The 15634-nt window shown below is 33.4% G+C and overlaps 1 protein-coding gene across 2 annotated transcripts in view; it reads left to right on the forward strand.

Annotated features, from left to right (window-relative positions):
- Nucleotides 1-15634, forward strand: part of NCKAP1 (NCK associated protein 1) — a 98450-nt gene that overhangs the window by 24321 nt on the left and 58495 nt on the right. For both annotated transcript variants that reach the window (XM_045559792.1, XM_045559793.1), the window contains exons 3-8: nucleotides 7840-7932; nucleotides 8131-8187; nucleotides 8775-8917; nucleotides 9002-9092; nucleotides 11631-11768; nucleotides 12563-12611. In XM_045559792.1, the coding sequence (XP_045415748.1) occupies nucleotides 7840-7932; nucleotides 8131-8187; nucleotides 8775-8917; nucleotides 9002-9092; nucleotides 11631-11768; nucleotides 12563-12611 (571 nt within the window). The remainder of the gene's footprint in view (nucleotides 1-7839; nucleotides 7933-8130; nucleotides 8188-8774; nucleotides 8918-9001; nucleotides 9093-11630; nucleotides 11769-12562; nucleotides 12612-15634) is intronic.

Raw genomic sequence — 15634 nt, forward strand, 5'->3', positions numbered from 1 at the left:
CTGGGGTGAGGAATGAGGAAGCAAGAGGAACAGGTTTGAGGTGGAAGTGTGGTGTGGGTAATACCCAACAGCTCATTATTAGGCATACTAAGTTTGAGAGACCTACTAGAAATCCCAGTGGAGATGTTGAGTAGCCAACTGTATATATGAATACAGAGCTCCGGCTAGGGTTGAGAGTTAAATTGAAGAAGATTGTTGAGGGTTTTAAGAGAGGAGAAGGAGTGGAATAATTATTAAGGAGAGTGGGAAAGTGAATTGACAGTAAAAATAGAGTAGTGTTACTACTCAGTTCTGGTTAATGATCATGAAATTAGATTGAGATTAAGTCAGCATAGGTGTATATTTTCTCCTACTGTAGGTTTTATTAGGCAATTATGATAGGAAGAGAGAAGGATAAGGGGTAATTATAATATATATAAATATAATGATGAGCCATTTAAAATTAAGATGAATGAGAAAGGAAGTGGGACATGAGAGGGTGAGTGACAGTAAAAAGATGGTAGAGTGAATGGAGTTGGTGGGGGCAGGGTGTTAGAGGTTTTAACTGGGAATTATTCTCCCATTAATGCCACCTCCCCTTGTTTCCAAATCTCCCAAGAACAACAGATGTCCAAAAAAGGCCAGAGAGAAGCTGAGCTAGCTTAAATGTAAACTGTATTCCTGTTTGTGGGCTTGCCAATTGAGGAAACTTACCATCAGCTGTCTTTCACTCTTTCAGTAATGTATTCATGTACCAAAAAAAATGTATGGGTGCCCTCTCAGTTCTGGGCTCGCCTTTAACTTCCCCCATTGTGCTCACCATTCTCACCACTCTTGGAAGTTCTGACCTTTCTTATTGTGGTCTTTATCATATTATTTTTTTTAAGTTTTATTTTTATTTTTACCACTTTCATGTTATTACCAGTTGGTGAGGGCCTTTGTCTTGAAGGGTATGTGATAATTCATCATTGTATTAATAGTTTTTCACTATCTTTGAATGTTCTACCTAGAAGTTGTGGTATAATGAGCTTTTAAAACTAGATATTGACGTTAAAAAATTTAATTGAGAATTCTCTATACACTTATACACATCCCTCACTAGACTATAAGCTTATTTAGGGCCCGGTCAGTGCTTTATTCATATTTTATCCGCTCTTCCCACATTGCCTGACAATATAATAGGTTGGGATATGTGTTGGTTAAATGAATAATGTGTTATTACAGTAATTCTTCACTTATCTGGAAGTCACTTTTCATATTACTTGCCTCTCTGAATCATATCTGAGAGCTAGGAAGGAATCAATTCCACTCCTAGTAATCTTCCCAAGAGAAATGAAAATACATCCACCCAAACACATGTTCATAGCAGCATTCATTATTCATATTAGTCCCACATTGGAAACAATTCAAATGCCTATCAGCTGGTAATGAATAAATTACCAGTTTAGAAAATGTGGTATATACATTCAACAGAATGCTATTCAGCAATTAAAAGGAACAAACTACTGATACATGCAACGTGTATGATAAGTGAAAGAAGCCAGATTAAAAGGCTGCATGTTGTGTTATCCTGTTTTATAGGAAATGTCCAGAAAAGGCAAGTTTATTGAGACAGAAGGCAGATCAGTAGTTGCCTAAGGCTGTGGGTAGGAGCAGGATTAACTATAAATGGGCACGGGGGAACTTTTTGGAATGATGGAAGTGTTCTAGAGCTGGATAGGGTGAGTGGTTTCACAACTCCATAAATTTACTAAAATGTTTGATTTGTTCACTTACGATAGGTGAATTTTATGGTATGTAAACTGTACCTCAATAAAGCTGTAAAAAACTAGAATAAATGAAGTTTATTCAGAGCAAAGCTTTTTGGTTCTCCTATGACCAAGCTTGTTGAGTTAGTTAGGCAAAATTGTAACAAGTGTATTTTATAACACACTGCATTATAAAAGATACTCTCATCAGGAGCAAATGGTACTTGGCAGAAAGAGAAATAAAAACTTTTTTTTTGAGACAGAGTCTCACTCTGTTGCCCAGGTTAGAGTGCCAGGGCGTCAGCCTAGCTCACAGCAACCTCAAACTCCTGGGCTCAAGCAATCCTCCTGCCTCAGCCTCCCGAGTAGCTGGGACTACAGGCATGCACCACCGTGCCCGGCTAATTTTTTCTATATATATTTTTAGTTGTCCATATAATTTCTTTCTAATTTTAGTAGAGACAGGGTCTCGCTCTTGCTCAGGCTGGTCTCAAACTCCTGAGCTCAAACAATCCACCCACCTCGGCCTCCCAGAGTGCTAGGATTACAGGCGTGAGCCACCGCGCCCGGCCTCGAGAAATAAAAACTTTTACGGCTTTAAAAAGTACAGCAGGCAAGGGCCATTTAATGGCCCTCGTCAGATTACCTTGCACATGTCAATAGCATCTGAGCCATATTGACATAAATAGCTCAGTATAATTATCAATTATAATAATGACATCTAATCAGTAAGAAAAGTCTGATTTACATCTGGTGAACTCAGATTTTGAAAGCAGGGTATCACATGTTTGAAAGATTTCTAAAAATTATTAAAACTGAATGTAAAGAGACTGGCTTATTTTATTTCTATTTGTAATGGAAAATGGTATCATTAAATGAGGTAAAATTTTATTATCATTAATAAAATGTATCTTTTATAGAAAAATGTTACCCCGGACCAACATATACTAGGGCATATAATTAGTAATTTTCTAGTGCTGATGGTAAAATTAATTTCATCAGTTTGCTTTGATTTGACCATCTTAAATTTCCAAGATTTTTTAGCTGAGGCAAATTAATGTGCTCAGTAGTGAAATAGAGGTTATTTTAATTTGTGTTCCTGAACTTTGTATTAATCATCATTTCAGTTACCTTTGCTGCATAACCGACCTCTTCAGAACTTAGTGGCTTAAAACAACAGCAGCTTATTATGACTCTGTGGGTTGTCTGGGCAGTTCCTTTGCTGGTTTCACCAGTTCAGGTTATAGCTGCATTTAGTTGGTGCATTCTGGGGTGTGGGATCTGGGACAGCAGTGCTGCTGAACCTCTCTCTGTGTAATATAAGTATCTCACACTTCTACACGTACAGCACTTAAGGACAATGTTCCAAAAGAGCAACATCTGAAGCTGTGGAGCCTCGTAAGCCCTCGTCTTAGAAATGACAGTGTCATTTTTGCTGCTTTCTGTGGGTAAAAGCAAGTCACTAGGCCAGCCAAAATTGAAAGAATGGGAAAATAGACTATACCTGTTAACGGGAGAGGCAGTGTAGATAGGCAAGGGTACAACCTTTGATTATTTTTTTTGTTTGTCTTTCAGTTCTTTATAATACTCTTTTTTTTTTGTATTCCAGTATTAGTTTAAACAGATGACTAGCAATGTAAACTTGGAAAACAATCACTTTGATATAGGAAACAAAGGGGTTGAATTGAAATTTTTTGGAAGTTTCAGTCTATGTGATTGATTAGAATACAATTGAATACAAGTATTTTCTGGAAAGAAAACAGAGCTTTAGCTTGTCCCTACGCTACTTTTATGTGACTGTATGGCAGGCAACCTGAATGTTGAAGTACATTGAAGAACTGTTTCTAGCTTTGAAATCTGATAGACCTGGATTGGCATCTTACCTACCCTTTTCTAGTCTACTGCTGTATTCTGAAAAATGAGGATAAAAATGTACTTTGAGAAGATGAAAATCGTTCTGCAGATGGATGGTGGTGATGGTTGCACAGCAATGCAAATATACTTAATGCCACTGAACTGCACACTTGAAAATGGTTAAGATGGTAAATTTTATGTCATGTATATTTTACCACAATAAAAAAAAATGTACCTTGAAAAAGTAGCTAAGAGGATTAAATTTAGTAACACATTTTTTAAACCCTCAGTAATGCTTAATTTACTAGGCTAGTGTTAGGATAACTTTCCCTAAACTTTATTTGCTATGCTTTCCTCAGAAAAGTGCATTTCTGAAATGTTTGCTGCAAATAGAATCACTTTGTATATGACAAAAGAAAAATCCTACAAAGGATTTTAAACAAGATTGTATGATCCATATAAAAAATGACTAATCTTTGTGTTAATTTGGATCTTCAGGTAATCTTTAGAGATTTGCTTATCTTTGATATACGTATGTTAGTCTCTTTAGTTGCTACTCATTTCTTTTATGCTTTCTTATGCTGGAAGCATGTAATGAAATATTTTGCCCAACTTTGGGAATTTATTCAAGGGATTAAATCACTACTCAATATGTGTTAGCATATAGAAACTCATTTGACACATGAATTTATACCTGGTATTGAATTTATTTATAACCAGCAATAAAATTTTTAAATTAAGGACTCCCTTCATGACTTTTATGTTAAGAAACTTGAGAATCATTTGTTACTTGTTTATAGTGCAGCTACTGTGTGCTAGTATTCCCTGAAGCCAAACTTGTATATTTTTTGTTTTGTTTTATTTTTTGTTGTTTTTTAAGAGGAACAAAATAGTAGCAAAATAGTCAAGAAAAATAATTTATTATGCATAAGCAGTTGCAATAGTGAATGAAGGTAATAATTGAAACTACAGCCATGTTCCTTTGTATTGAAATCAGTGGGTTAGCTCTGTTAGGTGTTGTCTCCTTATGGTAATTTGCCAGTGCTTTTTCTTTGAAAGAATGAAAATAAGTAAATACTAAATTTACTAGTTTTATTACTATGAATAATATTGGGATTATCAATTTTTTGGAAACTCATTTTAGTGTGGAAATCCTTATTTGAACAAAGATTAATTACCAAGATTTTTTCAATGTAGAGATATGTTCTTTGCATTTTGCACACCTCATGTTTATCCTGTTTACATACATTTTACTTACATGTTAAGAATAATCATAGCTAGAAATTTTAATGAAAGCATTATATAAATATTTTGCTAAATATGCTTTTAAAGTATTAGCAAATGGAATCAATTTTTCTCTAAATACTTTTCTAATGTTCTGTTGTATAACATCAAACAATTTGTTACTGACCCATGTTCGTAAACCATTTCCTTCCTTTTGTTTACTATAAAACAATGAGATGTTGAATTAAGAAAACTTTGTTCTGGATGTGAATACTTTTTTGTAACATCTACTCTCCTTCATTTTAAGAACTAAAATGTAGCATTTTTTGCAGTGGATGTGTGAGAGTTGTCCACCCATTCTGACAGGGGTGAGGTGGTATCTCATTGTGGTTTTAATTTGCATTTCCCTGTTTAGTGATGTTGAACATTTTTTCTGTTTGTTGGCCATTTGTCTATCTTTTGAAAAAAATCTGTTCAACACATAAAGGTTTTTTAAATTTGTCATTATAATCCCTTACCTGATATATTGGATACATCTTTATGTGCAGACCTGTATCATCTGGACTGGGGAGATTAAAGACTCAAGTCTAGTACACTGTCTTAGAATGTTGGCGATAGTTATAATACAAGGTAGAAAGTGATAGCTGTTATTAGAAATTATACACATTTAGAGGAGGGAGATATGGTTAGTATTTAGGGAAGGAGTTTAATCAGGGATGGTTTCTTGAAAGTGGGGTTAACATTTAACCTAAGTGCTTTAGGAGTAGTGGGATTTGGACATGTGTAAATGGTGGGATCTAACATCCCAATAGGGAAAACAGTAAGGCAGCATGAGATATATATATAGAAAATAGTGAATAGTTTGTTTTGTCTCCTATAGTGTCTGAATGGGTGGAGGGGGAATTTAGATTGGAAAGGTAAGTTAGGGCCAGATTATGGAGGGCCTTGAAAGCTTGACTAATTATTTTGAATGTAGGCTTCTAGTAGTTGTCCAATAAATATTTGTAGCCTATGTAGAGTCTAATCAAACATGGTTTTGGGGGAAATAAAGTTGAATAAGAAATTCAGATTTTGAGATTTTATAACTAAAAAGGGAGATAATAAACATATACAATAGTAGAAATAATACCTTTTTTAGAAGTAAGGAGGTGAGATTTCCAATCTTGACCCTGTCATTAAGTAGTTATGTAATTTTCAGAAGGTTCTTTTAAGTTTTGTGGGTGTTAGATTCTTAATATGGAAATTGAGGGTTTGTATACAAGAACATTAAGGTTCATAACAAGTTGGTGACCATATCATTTGTTGTCCAAACTAGGACACAGACATTGAAAGGGCATATTAACAATTACCCTATGGCAACTGAAATAAATTGTGTTTATTAAACCCAGTAACAACCACATTATACTCTTCATATCTTATCATGAGTGTACGTTCACCTGTTATAGTTTGAAACTCAAATTTAAAGTACTGAAAAGCAAGGAAAAGGACTGACACATCAATCATAAATGTTTAATGTTGTGGAACAGGGTTACAATACTGTAAGGTAAGGAAGTAGGATCATTTTAAAATAAGTATTTGCTTGATGTTGTTGTAGTAGTAATGATTAAAATTTGGAAATTCCATAAACATGGAATTGTTTTGAAACAGTTATATTGTGCAAAATAGAGTTAGCTCCTCTCATAGATGAAACTAAAAATAGTAACTACATGTAACTACCTTAATTTCTCTGGCATTTACAGGGAATAATGAGATCTTTCATTTACTAATATTTTCCAGACATAATTACTTCCTTAAATCTCTTCAGGGACTACAGTATGTAGGGTGGTTTACCCTAAAGTAGTTGGGTCTACCTGGCTGCTGTGCTTTACTGTTTTAAATTGGCTTTTTGTAGGTTTTTTTAAAAAAACCTTCCCCTCAGCTCACGGCTGTAAATTTTCTGACCTTTCATAATGGTTCAGTATGGTTATGTGTGGAGGAATCTCTCTCTCCCAACCTTCTGTGTAAGTATAAATAAAAACTGTATGAGGGCCTCAAAATCGTGTGGACTTTGATAGCAACTTTGATACTTTCAACCACTTTCTCATATTTTCTAGTTTTCATGTTCTAGGTAACTGCTTCTCACACATTTAATGTGTATTTCGATCACTTGGGTATCTTGTTAAAAGGCAGATTGTGATTCAGTAGGTATGAGGTGGGCCCGAGATTCTGCTTTTCTACCAGGCTCCTAAATGATGTGGAAGGTGCTATTCAATAACTACACTTAAAGGTTCTACATGATTTATTGGAATTCTGGCAATCTTATGATTTAGGGCATTAAATAAATATGGCTAGATTATTTCAAAAATTATACTAATAGTTGATTTAAAAAGAAAAATTAGGACTTCTATAAATTTAATTATACAATTGATTAAAATAATACTTGTCTTTCACATTTCCCTCTTTCATGTCTTAACTCCAGTTTTGCTTCTTTCTCATTTCTTTTTTGTTGTTGTGGTTTTTGCTTTTGTTTAATATATTATTGTGTTTTGTGGATCTGGTCAGGGAACCGTTACTGTATTTTATGTTTGTATCTACATTTTATTTTGCATGCGTAACGTGGCTTTGCCTGGATGTTCTTTTTGGTAAGTTCCAAATTTATATAGCATATTGTTTTTTGTAGTATAAGTTGTAATGTTTTTCACCTTCTTTTCTCCCACTTCTAGTAATGTGATCATACTCATGACTTTTTTTTAATTTTTCAAAAGAGTTCATTTGATAATTGTTTTTCCCTAACATTTTCCAATTTTCCTTAATAGTAGCGCAATTTGGTACTAATCTGCTTTGATTTGTTTTATAGCCTCACACTGTCAGTTGCTGATTACTATTAGCAGTTGCTGTCTCCAGTACTTTGGTTTTTTAAAAAAGCCTTAATCATTTAGAAATATTATTCTAAAAGCTTCTGCTTCCATATATCAATCATAAAAGAAGATAGTTTGTAGTAATATTAAATACTTTTGTTCTCTGTGAATAGTGCATCCTAATTTTGTTTTTACAGCAACAGCTTGCACAACTGCAGAAAGAAAAATCAGAGATTCTGAAAAATCTGGCATTATATTACTTCACATTTGTAGATGTTATGGAATTTAAGGTATGTGTTTTAATACATAAAATTTAACATTTCAGAAGTAGATTTTATATTTGTTAATTGTATAAATTGTTTTGTCACTTGTGGATAATAGCATTGAAATTCTTCTAGAACTGAAATTTAAAACACGTTTTGTTTGTGTTTTCTGAATTCAAAATTATTTATATGGATAAATGATGAAAATTAAGTGTTTCTTTTTAGGACCATGTTTGTGAATTGCTGAATACTATTGATGTTTGTCAAGTCTTCTTTGATATTGTAAGTATCATTTTCAGAAAAATTTTCAGTTCTGTTTCCAGAAGAGCTTGAGGACTGATAGCTTTTCTTTAGAGAAAGTATATATAACTAACATACAAAGTTTTAGTATTGTTAATTTGGCTTGTTTTATACCTTTTTTTTTTTTAAGTAAGGAGTTACAATATATTCGTTATTTTTATTTGTTTATTTGATTGTGACTGAGTATGTCTTGCACGTATTGGGAAATAGATGTTAATTTTAGTATTTTAGTAGGCCCAATTTTTAACAGTTAAGTGGATAATATTGTTCTCTGTAAAAGGCACACTTGATAGCCTTTTCCTTAGTATAAAAAATTTCTAGATGTAAGAAGTCAAAGTAAATAATGTCTCTATTGTTATAAAATTGAGTCACAAATACAAAACTGTCATTTGTAACTCCCAAAAATATATCTATTTTTAGTGAAAGGAATTAGATAGAATTTCAGAAATGGGGTAAAATAAATAACTATGGAAAATTATGAGCTTTCAGTAGCCGCTGTGGAGATTTTGTACATGTTTAAAATTTTGAGAAATGGGAAGTACTTGAACTTGATGATTTTTTTTCCTTAGACTGTAAATTTTGATTTAACGAAGAACTACTTAGATTTGATTATAACCTATACAACACTAATGATCCTGCTGTCTCGAATTGAAGAAAGGAAGGCAATCATTGGATTATACAACTATGCTCATGAAATGACCCATGGCGCAAGGTAGACCTGCATTATAAAAGTCTTCCATAAAATTCTTAATTTGATGGCTTACAACTCATTAAAGTTTGATGTGTTTATTTTCAGTGACCGAGAATACCCACGTCTTGGCCAGATGATTGTGGATTATGAAAATCCTTTAAAGAAGATGATGGAAGAATTTGTACCCCATAGCAAGGTAAGAGTTGGTTTTTAGATAGGCTATAATAGGCATTTGAGGCAGTATAAGCATGGATAGTTAGATAAAGTGATAAATTTCTTTTAGAAAAAATTGTAATGCGATGTGAATAATAGTTATGTGTGGTTTTATGTAATTGTGACCCAGAGAACTAATTAGATTCAGAATAGTCTATAGAGACTCAGGAATATATTGATTTCATTATAGTTTTAAAATTTCAATATGGTATATGGAGGTAACAGAATACCTAATATAATATTTGAGAATGTTTACTCTCATACCTGTCTGCCTGGTTTCTAAAACCAGCTCTGCCAATTACTAACTGTAATATTGGGCAAGTTACTTAACCAGCTTCACTGTATCTTAGTTTTCTTATCGGTAAAAATGGAGTAATAATAGCACTTACCTCATGGTTGTTATGAGAATTAAATTAATTACTTCATAAAAAATTTAGATTCATAGTGTTTGATAAATTTTAGCTATCTTATAGTCTCTTAATGAGAAAAAAATGACAGTTGTATGGCAATAATTTGAAATGTCTGTCTTTTAGATATATTTAAAAATAGTTCTTAATGAAATAATTTTGGTTGTAAGTAGTCTTACCATTATGGCTTCTCTGCAGTAAGGCTAATTCACAGAAGTAGAGTTCCTGAGCATTCCAAGGAGGTATATAGGTATCTCATCATTATTTATAACTAAGGATTGAGTGCTGGAGCTGTGTCATTACAAGGTAAGGCATTTGGCAGTAACAGTGGCAAAATTGGAACTGAAGCCCTGGGTATTAGAATCTTGGTCTGTTGTTCTCTTTGGATGATGAGATATTCAACTATTTAGTGTTAATAATATAATATTTTGTATGTGTATGCTTTTTTTGACATACAGTTAACAGTAAGAATTTTCTTTCAATTTTCTTATTCCCATGAAAATTCTGAGGATACCTTCCCAGTTTAATTTCTTTTGATAGCTGTTATACACATAAATCTATATAAGTTTTATGTCTTGTAGTTGAATCAGTTTACAAGAAGCTAATAGATGGCATCAATTTTGAAGTAAAAAACATAAGGATTATATTAATAGATAGAAGTATCAGGATTCCTCCAAATGCAGATCATATCATTGTCATCTCCTATCTGTCTGATATGAGTAGTGGCTTTTCCTCACCTGGAACTGTCTTTTCTACTCCTCTTTTCTCTCTGGGTCCATTTCTGATTTTTCCCTAATCCATATATGGTCTTGTTTTATTTAGTCACTTCAGATTTGGTTCTTTCTCCACTTACGTGATGAAAATTTCCTTAAAGGTTGTTGACTACCTTTTCAAATTCTTCATAGTTGTTAGCACAATGTGCAGCAGATAGCAGATTATTGATAGTTATGTAGGAGAACTGTTCATTTGAATTAGATGAGTTATTTCTTAATCTTGATTTTTCTGATATTCCGTGATATCTCAGAGTATTTATAGGAAGGCTCTTATGCTTCTGGAAGGATTTTAAAAAGTTAAATTAATGTAATTTGATTTTAAAAACATTCTCAGTTGGCTATGTAAGAATCACTTGGTGGAGCTTAATAAAATTAGCACATTCTGGAGTTCTTTCCCCAAAGGTTCAGGTTCAGTAAATTTCAGGTGGAGCCCTGGGTTCTGTATTCTGAACAAACTGCCCTGGCAATTTATGTGCAGCCAAATTAAAGAATCACTCTATACAGAATTTTTAGAAAGCAGGGATGAATAGCAAAGGACAAATGAAAGCAAGGAAGAAACAGATGATTATAAGATGTTCTTTAGAGAAACATAAAACATGCTGAGCTCTATTAATGCTTAGCCATATAACTCTGAAATCTTTTAGCTAGAACTATCAAATAGAAGCTTACATTGACAAAAGGATAACAACAGGCTCCCTATTCCTTTTGAAGTAAAGATCCCAAGATTGCCACACATTTTAACCTTTAAGAAAATGGGCCGGGCATGGTGGCTCACGCCTGTAATCCTAGCCCTCAGGGAGGCCGAGGTGGGTGGATCGCTCGAGGTCAGGAGTTCGAGACCAGCCTGAGTGAGACCCTGTCTCTACTAAAAATAGAAATAAAAATTATCTGGACAACTAAAAATATATACAGAAAAAATTAGCCGGGCATGGTGGCGCATTCCTGTAGTCCCAGCTACTGGGGAGGCTGAGGCAGTAGGATTGCTTAAGCCCAGGAGTTTGAGGTTGCTGTGAGCTAGGCTGACACAACGGCACTCACTCTAGCCCGGGCAACAAAGTGAGACTCTGTCTTGGAAAAAAAAAAAAAGAAAGAAAATAACATGACTTCTTGAGCTAAGCTTTTGCCCAGGAATGCAAAATCTATGTAGCTCTTATAAAATTACCAAAAATAATATAGAGGAGGGGAGCCTAAACCCAACTCGTATTATAAGGAGCATGATTGTAATTGGGCTCTGTTTTTTTATGATTGTGTAGTTAGAAATACACAGCAGTTGCAGCTGGAATTTAAATGGAAAAGGAAAAAAAACTTATTCCTTAATTTTCTTTTTCCTATTTTAATTAGTCTCTTTCAGATGCACTAATTTCTCTTCAGATGGTGTATCCTCGAAGGAATCTTTCAGCTGACCAGTGGAGAAATGCTCAATTATTGAGTCTCATCAGCGCACCTAGTACAATGCTTAATCCTGCACAGTCTGACACCGTATGGTTCTATTTTTCCCTTTTGAATGAAAATAAAATGATTTTTAAAAGATCTGTTAGGCAATGCTGCTATAATGTTTTTTTCTAATTAGCATTAGTCTATCAGTGATGTTTATTGTAAAATGCTCATAAGTTAAGTCATACTGTTTAGTTTTTTGTTTCTTGCTTCTTAACAAAAACTGATGTTTAAATAGTATGGTTAATAGTATAAATATTTTTTTCTTTAAAATTTAAAAGTTTGTTTTGTTTTATCGTGGTAGAAAAATTTGAGAAAAGACCAAAATCACCCCAATCTTACTAACTAAAGAAATCGTAATTATATTACTATATTTCTTTTAAATCTTTTCTGTGTGTATGGGAACATAGGTGTCATTCATGTGGATAATACATGCACATAGTGACTGATTTTGGTGAGACAGTGAGCATCCAGACACATAAATCTCTTTTACTTTGATTAAAATTTTATCCTTTGGAATATTTTAAGCTTTGAAATAGTAGGCTTGAGAGATTGCGAAGTTATCACTTATCAGATTAAAGACAATTTAGCAACAGTATTTTTTTAGAGAGATTTGAGGGTATGCAAATGTAAAAGGGGCACTGCAAGTTTATTGACTTTATTTACTGTAAGTTTCAGTGTAAGTTATAAAATTTTATCCAACTTTTCAAATTTATTGTAATAGTATTTGAGCTAAGAATTGAGTAGTGAGGTCTCAGAAGGTAGAGAGGAGAATGATTTAATACGGGATTTTTTTTTAGAATTTCTTTTAACTACAAATGTATATTTTCTTTTTAAAGATGCCTTGTGAATACCTCTCTTTGGATGCGATGGAAAAATGGATTATCTGTAAGTAAAATGGGTTAGTTTTCTGATTACTCCTCAGGTTTTATATTTTAGAGAAAAATAACAGATAATCCTGTTCTTTTTAACAGACTAAGCCATCTGTTTGCATTACCTCATTCAGTCCTCATATTGACTCTGTTAGAGTAGTCGGTTTTATAGGTGAGGAATCTAAAGCTTAGTCCTCACAGGTAGTGAGTGACAAAGACAAAGAATGGAGGCTAACTCCAAGGCTTAGGGGCTCCATCGTATTGCCTTTCAACATAACCTTCAAAACTAAATTTTTTTATTTTTAATGATTTTTTAAATATTGCATCTATTCAGTTAAGGTTTTTGGGTTTATTATAATTTACTTCAATTCCTATAGTAAATGGCTCATATCTTTGGCAGTTTGTTAGATGCATGGGGGATAAAATTACTAGTTTCTGCTTCTGAGAAGCTCACAAACTATGGGGAAGTAGACACCCAGGTTTAGTACAGAATGGAAATTGCTATAATATAGTTTGATTCCTTCTACCTACTCCTTATTGCCGGAGGGAAATAATTTGAACAATTTGTGCTTTTTAGTTCTGATTGTTCTTGTTTTTTACTTATTAACCTTTAGATAGTACAGTTGGCCCTCCATATCTGTAGGCTCTGCATCCATGGATTTAGCCAACCATAGATCAAAAATATTTGGGAAAAAATAAATTCCACAAAGTTCCAAAAAGCAAAACTGGAATTTACCACATGCAGAGTACTATGTTGAATCCATGTCAATGAAGTGATGTGATGTGTAGGCATTGTATTAGGTATTATAAGTAATCTAAAGATGATTTAAAGTATACAGGAGGATGTGTGTAGGTTATGTGTAAAATACTATGCCATTTAAGGGACTTGAGCATCCATGGATTTTGGTATCTGTGGGAATTCCTGGAACAAATTCTGCATGGACACTGAGAGACAACTGTGTTTGTTGAGTTTTATTACAGTGTTTCTCAAACTATGGTAAAGGACCAATTTTTCTGTCTTAATGTTTTTTGGATTGATCCTTTAATAAAGTAAAGGAAATGAATTGCTAGAATGATCAGAAAAATGAAGTAAGAAAGACAAAATGAAAACCCACATTTTTGTTTATTAGATTCAATTTAATATAATAGTTAGATTATTATTAGTTCCTACTCAGAAATCACTGTCAAATTTTTATGAAAATTTCTAAGTACTCTCAGTTTCAATACTTAGTTTCATTATGGGCTGATACTTTGAATAACACTAAAAACAGTATGAAAGAGGAAGAATTTAACGCACACTACTTATCCTTAGCCATTTTTATTAATTATATTATTTTTTGCATGCCAGGTTCATGATGTTTATATTTTCTTCTATAAAGATAACTGACATTTTCATGCTTTTTCTGGAGTTGATTTTTAAAAACAGCTTTCAAAGTATTGATTTTGCTCAAATGTGTGATTCTTAGTTGTTTTATATTTAGGGATGTATGGCTGAAGAATTCAGTTGATTAGTAGAGTGTGCTGGCATGGGTGACCTCTGGAGTGAGTTGTACAGGACTATCTCCCCTCAACTCCTTACCTTTAACGGGAATGCTAATTTCAGGGCTTTGTGTGATAAGCCAGGGAGGTGGGTCGGGAAGCAGGCTGCCCTAATGAAAGATAATGTGGGCACAGAGAAGACGGATTTGGGATAACCACAGTGGTCAAAGTAGGGAATATTTACTCTGAGTTTTGCTGCTTTCGTGTATTTGAACCTTGAGTAGAGCTAATTGAGAGGTCAGGAGTTGCCTCGAACTCTGTATTATTTCTCTTTTTGACACCAATATCCATGCCAGCATTTTTCTTCAGAAGATAGTCTGTTTTCTTTAGAGCTTTATGGTGGATTAATTCAAAGTGTTATCACTGGACCAGCAACGTCAGCATCACCTAGGAACTTCTTAGATATATAGAATCTTGTTCCCCACCCAAGACCTATGGATCGGAAATTCTGTGGGTGGGTCTCAGCAACCTGTGATACAATATTCTGTCTCGGTGATTTTGATGCAAGCTAAAGTTTGGGAATCACTGCTACATATTATAACCTGAAGCCAAGAGTTATGGAGAGTCTAGAATGTTAAGTACCTAGCTGTTTGGAGAGCAGTTATAAAATTAATCATCCTCATGTTCTTTTCAGTGTCCATTCTTGCTTTATTAGTTGGACTTGTGGAACTCCTTGAGAAAGATCTCTTTTTGTCTCTGGAGTTTTGGATTAAGAATTTTTGCCTTGTTTTTTTGTATTGATAGTCCAGTTTTGTGTGTTTTCTATCTTCAAAGATTTTCCCCAACTTTGTCTAGTCTTGGTCTTCTGTTTTGTTCTACAACATTTTAATGGCTTCTTTTTAAAATAAATTTTTTGTTTTGTCCTTTCATAGGAACTTTGATAGAGAAAGGAGCTCAATGTGCGGTTTAATTAATAGATCATCCCCCTAATCTTGGGCAGTCCATTTGAAATTCATTTGCCCTTTTTGGTCCTGTCATAAACAAATGAATATACTTTAACTCATAACCCATATTAAAAACAAATAAACACTGTAATCTATAATATAACTGATAAAAAGAAACCTTTTATTACTAGTAGTAAATATTTTATAAATCAAAGTAAACAAAGAGGTATAAGACACTAAATGAAATCTCAGTTTAGTCAAAGGATTAGATAAAAAGTCAGTACTTAAGGCAAAAATATAAACAAAGTTTCTCTTGAGAGTTCTTTAAATTTCCTTACATATATTCTGTTTCTTTAATTGTGTACCAGAGCATGTAATCGACTTGCTTTAGGGGTCTTGTTGTATGAAAATAATTTTACATATTTAAAGAAAGTCAAATAAGTTAAATATTCTTCTGTATGTATGACTGACTCCACAATATATGCCTACTTAAAGAGTTAGCAGGCTTGTATAGTGGCCATTTTAAAGGAAGATTGAGCTAAGAACAAAAAGATAAATGGCAAGTTACATGTTAAAGTGTCATAATAGTAGTACAGCTATTACAATATTCAGTAGT

Source organism: Lemur catta, chromosome 8 (genome assembly GCF_020740605.2).
Source record: "Lemur catta isolate mLemCat1 chromosome 8, mLemCat1.pri, whole genome shotgun sequence".
In the NCBI taxonomy this organism is placed as follows: Eukaryota; Metazoa; Chordata; class Mammalia; order Primates; family Lemuridae; genus Lemur; species Lemur catta.